This window comes from Sminthopsis crassicaudata, chromosome 4, assembly GCF_048593235.1.
Source record: "Sminthopsis crassicaudata isolate SCR6 chromosome 4, ASM4859323v1, whole genome shotgun sequence".
Classification (NCBI taxonomy): domain Eukaryota; kingdom Metazoa; phylum Chordata; class Mammalia; order Dasyuromorphia; family Dasyuridae; genus Sminthopsis; species Sminthopsis crassicaudata.
This window is the reverse complement of record NC_133620.1, coordinates 288,659,836-288,668,835: the sequence shown is the minus strand read 5'-3', so window position 1 is coordinate 288,668,835 and position 9,000 is coordinate 288,659,836. Positions and strand designations below refer to the sequence as shown.

At 40.0% G+C, this 9,000-nt stretch overlaps 1 protein-coding gene across 1 annotated transcript; it reads right to left on the bottom strand.

The window, feature by feature from the left end:
- Positions 1-421: 421 nt before the first annotated feature.
- On the bottom strand, positions 422-8,564 carry RPS10 (ribosomal protein S10). The gene is made up of 6 exons (XM_074311238.1): positions 8,410-8,564; positions 7,040-7,189; positions 4,962-5,133; positions 3,660-3,737; positions 897-952; positions 422-507 (listed from the first exon to the last, which is right to left on the bottom strand). Exons 2-6 carry the CDS (start codon positions 7,187-7,189, stop codon positions 466-468), a joined length of 498 nt encoding a protein of 165 aa, XP_074167339.1. The 5' UTR covers positions 8,410-8,564; the 3' UTR covers positions 422-465.
- Positions 8,565-9,000: the final 436 nt, after the last annotated feature.

Here is a 9,000-nt window from a genome sequence, read left to right as displayed (position 1 = left end):
AAAAATTACCTATGCATATATCTTGTAAATAAAAGCTGTAAAATAAATAAAATACTTTCTTCACCAAGGACCTATATTTGTTTTTGCCAGAGATCAACAGACTTAATAGAAGGAAAATTCAGACCCAAGAAGCATTTTTGGCCAAGCAGAATAGCCACCTCCCATTTTAAGCAGCCAGCACAGAAGCAATGCTAGATAAAGGTGCTATTTCACAGCAGCTCACAACTTTTGTCATCTTGAAAGAGAGGGCAAGTTAGACTTTCTACCTTTTTCTCTAACTCTTTTCTGCCAAGTCAAGCTTAGATATTACAGATGTAAAGATTCATGCCCTTTTGGTTTAAATACTGATATACAAACAAGTCTCTTTCCTAAGAACTGAAAGCTCAGAGGCACTACAAATGTCAATGAGCAGACACAAATCCAATTTTTTCCCCCAAATTTTATTCAAGAAACATTATTTAGTTTTTATTGAGGAGGCTGACCACGTCCACGACCAAATCCACCTCTCTACAAGAGAAAAGAAAAAAAAAATTACGTTCATATCATGTAATTTTACTTTTCCTTATTCTTCCAAAAATACTTGTGTGCCTTGCTAAAACTCAACATTATCATTTAAATTATTTTCCCTCAAGAATTTTCAAAGAACTTCTCTTAGAAGGTCTCTAGTGGGTCTGTGTTGAAGTATTTCCAACCAACTCTTGCTGCCTTAGACAATGAGCATGGATGGCACCCCCCACAAGTCCCATCAGTTGTGTACCTATGTAAATTATCCACTCTCCTTACAGGAGAGTGCATCATACAGATGATGCAAACTCACAGTACAGTTTCTAAAATCTTCCCATGCTCAGGAGAAAGGTGATCCCTATGCATCAAAGTCCAAAAATAAAATTACTTACAAATTGGAACTCTGTTGCTGACCCAGCCCCAGCTTCAGCCTTCTTGTCAGCACCAGCTAAGAAAAAAAAACATTAAGTTAGAATGATGATCTGGTCTAAATTTCAGGTGAAGACCACAGACCCCAAAAAGAAAATAGAAGCAATATTTCAATATTTCAATTTAGTCTCTGTCACACACACACACACACACAATTTATTAAGCATTTTCTATGCACCAGGTACTGTGCACTTTGTGCTGGCTATAAGCGAAGATGAGACAGACACACACAATTAGGTAAATGCAAAACCTATACAGAGCAGAAGGAAGTAGAGCTAAAATACAGGGAAAAGATCTCACGCTGAAGTGGGATCTGAGCTAAGCTTTGGAAGAAGTTAGGTAATAAGGAAGGACATTCCAAGCATAGGAACAACTGGTGCAAATTTGAGAGATAGAAGAGGTCATTAAGGAGGAGACCAAGATGGCTAGATCATATAGTGTTAACAGAAATAAAGTGTATAAAGCCTAGGAAGATTCAAAGGGCCCAATTGTGGAGAGATTGGCTGACAAACAAGTTACTAGAAAGCTATTGGAGTTTAACTGAGGGTGTATGTATGTGGGTGATGATCACCTGTAGAAACTACAAAATTTAGCAACAAATTTCACGGGCAAGAAAAAAAAAAAAGATCAAATAAGAGAATAAAAGAGAAAAGGACAGAAAAGATACACAACAAAGGCTAACAGGTATGATTTGAATAATCTAGCAAAGAGCCTATCAAACACATAGAAAAGAAAGACAAATTTAAAAGGTCAAAAATATTCAGAAACATCGAGAATGAGGAATATGAAAACACTATTAGGAGATAGCTAGTGGGGATGGTGAGAACAAGTGAATTTTTTAAGGATGGAGAAACATGGATATGTATAGATAGTAAAAAAGGAACCAGTTAAATAGGGGGGAAAAGAGAAGATAAAAAACATGAGGATAACAGTAAGGACAATTTGCTAGAGAAGTTGACAAAAGGTGCACTTTAAAGACAAGGAAAGCGCCAAATCTTTAGAGAAGATAGTGGAAGCTCAAGGAAGACAAAAGGAGTTCTGCCTCAATGAGTAACCTCCTCAAAAAGGGTACAGAATGGGGGGGGGGGAAAGGAGGCTTGAGGAGGGGAGAAGTTTGAATTAGCTGTTGTGGTGAGGACAAAGCAGTAGGAAGTGAAATAATGACAGGAATGCTCTGAGGGTCCAGCTGAGATTAGATAATATTTGTAAGGGACCCAAACAGCACAATTCTACTTTTTCTTCAACATCATAACATAGGAACAAAAGAGGTCTATGGTTTATGTAATCCAGAGTAGGTATTTTACAGGATGATAGGCAACAGGACAAGAGAGCAGGAATTTTAAGTAGAGAATAGTAGAGTTGTTTGTGGCTTTTTTTTTTTTTTTAAAGAATAAGGATGTGTAAAACAATATTTGCCAAGCCTGGTCTTGTAGCACAGCTCTTGCTATGATTTAATGCAGTTGGCAAAAGGTCAAATTCAGTCCACTGCCTGTTTTGTACTGTTGCAATCAGTACGATTTTAAAAATGTAAAAATGAAACCAACTTGGGCCATATAAATCATCATTTCTGTGTGTATGTGTACTTTCTATTAGATTTGGTTGCTTAAAAATTGTTTTTCATCTTTTATTTTTAAAATTCCAGGGATATTAATAGCCACTTAATATTAAAAATGAATCTGGCCCTTAAAAGCTCAATGTAGCACTGGTGGCTAAGAAGTTGCTGAAAATCCTAAATCCCAGCTTGGGGAGGGGTCAGAAGGTAAGTTTTTATATAAGCTCAAGTAGATGGGTTGTGAAAGTCTAGAGTGCTGTCCTACATAAAATCTAAAGACATGCCTAACACTCATCTTGCAAACCTTCAACCCAGTATTACTTATATGGTCCCTCGGTATTCATAAAGTACCAAGACATTCACTCTTGGAGCAGCCCACTAGCTGCTCAGGATAGGCCACCTGAACTCAATATTAATCTTAATACTTCAACTGGCCCTCCCATTGCTTGAAGCAATTCTCTTATGCTTCCCTGTTTATTAAGATCTCTACAACCTCCTAAACTGGGAAGTTTGGGATTAGGGATGGTAAGACTAGATCTGGGAAACACGTACATAGACACCAGTGACAAATTCAACGCTCAGTCCTTGTTCTCGTGGCCCTCTGTACAGCTGATTCTTCCTTGGTTCCCCTATTTGACTGTACATACTCTCCTTTATATTCATATCCAATCTTTACTTCTTTCTTAAGCTGCATCTCCTACCCTCTTTCATCATCAAAGAAACCCCGAACTCAAGAATGCCTTTCCCCTAAATCCACCCTCTTTTTTTCTACTACCCAGGCTCACAAACCAGATCTGACTCCATTCCCCATATTCAAACAAATGATATACCATATTCTAGTTATGGGAATCTGCTTACTGTTTCCCATGCTTTCAATACGCTCTCCCTTTCTGCTGGTTGAAAAATCCCCATCTCTCTTCAAGGCTCAGTTCAGAGAAATCCTATCTGAGGGGTCCTAATCCTTAGTTGTTGATGCTTCTTATTCCTGTCTCCCCCACCCAATATTTTGCATGTTCTTACTGGAAGACATAGCATGTATCACCTCCAATCCTAAACAGCATAAGCTTCTCAATGGAAAGATTCTTTTTCATTTATATGCCCAATGCCAAACAGGTGCTTAATAAACATTTGCTCAATTAAACCAACAAAGTTCTGGAATATCAAAATAACTTACGGGGAGCAGCACTCCGTCTGTATGTGTCTCTGTCAGCTTCACCGCGAGTAAGTCGGGCAGGTCGCTCACCCTCCAGACCTATACAAATAAAGAACACTATTAAAACCTGGAAACCCCCTTAACTGGAATTTTGAATGTGGGTATTTCCGACTTTGGAGTGACTGCAGAAGGGGAATGTGTGGTCCCAGAACCCTAAACTCTTACATGGAACATATAGGTATATTGATACCAATATTCCATCTATTATCTGTATCCTGAAAAATTACTTTTGAAAGGCTATTTTAATCCTTAATGTAGCTGGATCATTGTATGTTGTATGTACGTTAGCAGAAACAGTATTCCAAGTAACTTGAATCTTTAGATAGTAATTTCTAAAATTGAAAACTTTCTCTCAAATTATTCCATCCATATTTCAAAAATGACATTTCAGAAAACCTAGGAAGCTTCTACAACTCTCAGGCGGATTTCCCTTATATTTATTCATGAAGGTCAAAAAAAAAAAAAAGGTGAAGTGTACAGATACAGATTCATAATACTAGAAGCTAAGAGATTACATGAAAAAATACTAGAATCCCTAGAAAGTGATGAGTTCATTCAAAACTTGGAAAGACTCAGCAATTTGGGGAGAACTCATCGGAAATTTCTTTATTCAGATCTTACTGTTCCCACCATCTCAAATCTTGAAAGTTACATGGGAATTATTAGTTCAAAATGAAGTTTTATTGGTGTCAGTTGGATTGTTTTTTTTTTTAAAGGCCAACGCATTACAAATGGAATTCTGAATAGACAATCTTTTTAGGAGACAAAACAAAAACCAAAAACATAACTAAGGAACAAACAAGTTTACAGGGGCTTTACAAACTAGAAGGTAAAGGACCCAGCTATTTGGCTTGATATACAATGCAATATTTGATGGAGATTGTTAAAAAGTACAAGAAATATCGTGTTAAATAACCCCATGAATGTGAAGAAATTTTGGAGCAAAAAAAGTTCAAAAATTCAAGTATATATCTTCTAAAGTCCCATAAGACAGTGGGGTTCCCTCAAAAAAAAAAAAAATTAGAGCAGAAAAACTAAAGGTTGAAAGGACTTGATCAAGATTAATATCATGAGTCAGTTTTTAAAAATAGATTCTAAAAGCTTGTTATAACATTTCCATTCTGTGCACTTCATTGTTTCTCCTCAAGAATAAAATATACTTTTACTCCCACAGCAAACAGCATTCCACTATATTAACAAATTTTCTGCCTTGGTATGTACTAGTTAGGAAGATGATGGCATAACCTTATTTAAGCACAATACCTTTAGGCCTTGGTCTTCCTGTTTCAGGACGACTTCTTCGAAGTGTGGCAGGCACAATTTCAGGGGGCAGATGAAGGTAATCCCGAAGGTACTGAATGCCCTCATTGGTGAGGTACCAATAGAAATGCCTCCAGGCAAATTGCTCCTTAACATAGCCACGAGACTTAAGAGACTAAAAGGTAAAAAAAACCATCCAGTATATCACTTGGATTCATATAACCAAATGGTCTGAGAAAGTAATTGTAAAACTATTTTAGGGGAGAATAACAAGATTCCCTTAAAGCAATCCCAAATTTTGCATCTTACAAAGGAGACTCAAAAGGTTGTGTTTGCTACACACCTCTCAGATTGTTCTGTAAGAAATGACCCACAGGATGATTTCAGAGGCTTAAAGAGGCCTATGAAGTGATGCTAAGTGAAATGAACAGAACCAAGAGATTATCATACACGGCAACAAGACTATACACTGATCAACTCTGATGGACATGGCTCTCTTCAACAATGAATTGCTTCAAAACCAGTTCCAACTGTCCAGTAATGAAGAGGGCCATCTACATCCAGAGAGAGGAGTATGGGAACTGAGTGTAATCCACAACATAGCATTTTCACTTTCAAGTTTGCTTGCATTTTTGTTTTCCTTCTCAGGTTTTTTTTCTTGATTCAATTTTTCTTGTGCAGCAAGATGACTGTATAAATATGTATACATAAATCAGATTTAACATATAATCTAACATATATTGGACTATCTGCCATCTAGGTGAGGAGGTGGGGGGGAAGGAAGGAAAAATTTGGTACAGAAGGTTGTGCAAGGATCAAGTGTTTAAAAAAAATTACCCATGCATGTTTTATAAAGATATAAGAAAAAAAAGTTTTTAGTACAGTGTTTGCCCAGGACTGCAAAACCAGGCAAAGCTTAAACCACCATATACCAAGACTGGCAAGTCAATGATAATGGTTTTCAGTTAAAGACTGAATCTGCGGCCTCTAAAAACTCAACTTCTTTCTAATTAAAAAAAAAAATAGAAAAAAAGATAATGTAAAAGTATAAAGCAGCACCAGCTATAAACATAATAGTTTAAACTTTACAATTTTAAAACTTCATTCAAATCGGTCTCATTTGATGGTTAATGCTATAAAGCCTACTTAATTAGCTTCATTTTATAAAGGAGAAAACTGAAGCAACTTAAATTAGCAGAACTAGTTAGTGATTAAGCAGGAATTAAAAGATATATTTTGAGCCAGCACAAGTATTTTCTAAGAACCAGGCACTATGGTAAAATAGAAACCAAGAAAACACTTGATCCCTGCCCTGGAAGAACTCAGCTGACTAGGGGGTAGAGACAGAAGCAAGCAATGTCAAAGTAAAAAGGTACACGGAAGGGGCAGGAAAGGCTAACATAAGGTGTTAACTGAGGAACTGGGAAGGCAGAGAAGAAGAGTCATTCCAAAAAGGACAGTCATGGAAAAGGCGTGGTGTTGGGAGGTGCGGCGTCACTAGGTCACTAGATGTCATTCGTAAATGGGCCAGTGCAGTTGGATCATTAAGAATATGTGAGGGAAAATGGCAAGGTAGTGAAGGGTCAGATTAAGAGCTTAAAATGCCAAACGGGAAGTCTATGGAGTTCAGTTCATAGAGGAAAATAACAAGATCAGACCTATGCTTTAGGAAAATGAGGATACTTTGGTTCCAGTAACCTTTAATACTGGGTAGCTAGATGGTGCAGTGGAAGCACCAGCCCTCCAATGAGAAAGGAACTCAGGAAGGAGTTCAATTGGAGCACTAGCTGTGTCACCAGGGCAATTCACTTGATCCTTTTTCTTAAGTTTGCTCATTTGTAAAATGAGGATAAAAATAGCCTCTAACTTCCAAAGTTGTTGTGAAAAGCAAATGAGACAGTAGATATTAAGCATTTAACACAATGCCCTTTACATAGTAAGCACCAAATAAATGTTAGCTATAACTTTTTACCCCTCAATGAGGTTTCTGGAATTATTTCAAACCATCCCAACCCCCCCCAAGGCTATTTTCTGGACAAATTTTTGAAACGGAGTCACTGCCTCCCCTTCTCCCACAGTACCTGCATGGCCTTCATAACATGGAGATTGGGCACATTCTTGTCTGCCAGCTCAGGATGCTTGGGCATGTGGACATCCTTCTTGGCTACCATTACACCCTCCTTAAAAAGGAGTTCATAGATGGCAATTCGGTTCTTCTTGGGCATCAACATCTGAAGAACAAATAATAAAAAGCCTGAGGAATGTAGTCAATTACTGCAGACACCTCTAGACAATAGTCACCTGGGAAGCCCAAGACTGCCTCCAAATCAAGTTCATCTGCGGAGTAGCTAGTCTTCACCCTCCGTGCAGCTTAACCTTTATCCTAAACCTTAGAAATAAAAAAATTATTCCATGCAATTCGTGTATTTATTGAACCGAGTGCTTGGAAGCAGCCCATTTACACCAGGTAAAAGCAGTGACTAAAAATGATAAAAAGAAAAACCTAAGATAGACGTGCTATTTTAGAGAACTCACAAGTGTATTTCCACTTCCCCACACCTGTCCAATTTCATATAGAAAAACCCAGAGTAAGACAGCCAAGTCAACACAGGAATAAATACATTATCCCTGGATATGGTGTCAGAGTATTTGGAGGCAAATTCTGCCGGTGAGTTTAAGAATCTGCCCTTCCTAATGTGCAAAGTGAAGGCATTGGAGCGGAGAAGTCTAAGTTCCTCTAGTTCCAAAGCCCACAATTAAGGAAATAAGGGATCCCCCAAGAAACAGTCTGAGCGTAACCACGACTGCGGGGAACACGGAACTCCTGATACTCAGAGACCGTCCCGAATGCTAAAGTGGAGAGTACCGATCTCTGCCGCGCACGGGGACAGGTCTGAGTACAGCTGTAAGTGAGGAGTTCGGGTTCAAAACCCCCTCTCCTACTCGGGTGACTTTAGACATGCTTTAACTTCCTTACACTTGTTTCTTTATGCAAAACAGGGGCGACAGAGCAGACTTTTGCGTGCTTCCTAGTCTCCACTTAGGTTCTTGTGAGTGCTCCTTGAAGCTAACCCCGGAGCCCGCCAAGCCCAAACGGAAGACTAGCTTCTCCAGCCTCCTGCCCCCTGCCCCGTGTCGGGCGGGAAAGGAAGGCTCCGGGGCCGATAAGAGGCCAGCCTCTCCCCAGAGAAGAGACGGCTGAGCGTGCCTCCCATCCCCCGAAGGGCCTTGGGGTCCCAAACACGGCCGCAGGCGGGCCCGTTCTCCCCCTCTCTCCGGGCTGGCTTCCACCCCAAGGCCATGAAAGCTTCCTTCCTTGCGTCCTAAAAATAAAGGCACTCTGGAGCGTAGGAAAGTTCGCTGACCCAAGGCCATGTGCGGCCGGGGGTGTCGGCGCCGGGATGGGCCCGATGCGGGGCGGATTAAAAAAAGGGCCCCAACTTTGGCTTACCTCGGCGGAGGCGACGGGTGCTGCTCTGCACGGAGCCCAGGATAGAAAGGAAAGAGCATGCGCAGCGCGGCTTCTCTTCCGGGCTTCGCTAAGGGCCCTGTCAATGACGTCAGGAGCAGGAACGCCTTGGTTGTCTTCGTCAATGCCTGATCGAAAGCTTCCAGGGAATCTTAAGGGCACCTTTTGATGACCTTCCGCTGTTAGTTCCCTTTAAATGATATATGCAAGCATGCGCTTTCTAAGGAAAAGTAAACGAATCACCAATCCTCTCTTCCAGAAAAAAATCCAATTGGAAGCTCCAATGGGAGAGAATGGGTGGTTCGTGCATATTATTGTGCCCTTTTTAAAAATTGTATACCTACACACATTTACCTTAGGCAGTATAGCATGCACACCCACGTGTGTCACGTACATATAGACTAACGTGTGTGTATACAGGTATATATTTGAAAGAGCAAACGCTTATTTCTCGTTCATTGGTGTCTCTGTGCTTCTCTTTGGAGCTGCCTTTTGGGGGGACAAAGATACACTGAGGTGGGCTGCCGGCTCCTCCAGCTATTTTACAGAGGAGGAACTGAGGCAAAAGGAGGA

Bases quoted from the DNA above. Each gene is read 5' to 3' on its own strand.
- RPS10 (XM_074311238.1), bottom strand. From the start codon at position 7,189: ATGTTGATGCCCAAGAAGAACCGAATTGCCATCTATGAACTCCTTTTT. The intron at 953-3,659 runs GTAAGTTATTTT...TTTTTTTCTTAG, and splicing joins CAGACGGAGTGCTGCTCCCC to CTGGTGCTGACAAGAAGGCT. The intron at 508-896 runs GTAAGTAATTTT...TTTCTCTTGTAG, and splicing joins CAGCAACAGAGTTCCAATTT to AGAGGTGGATTTGGTCGTGG.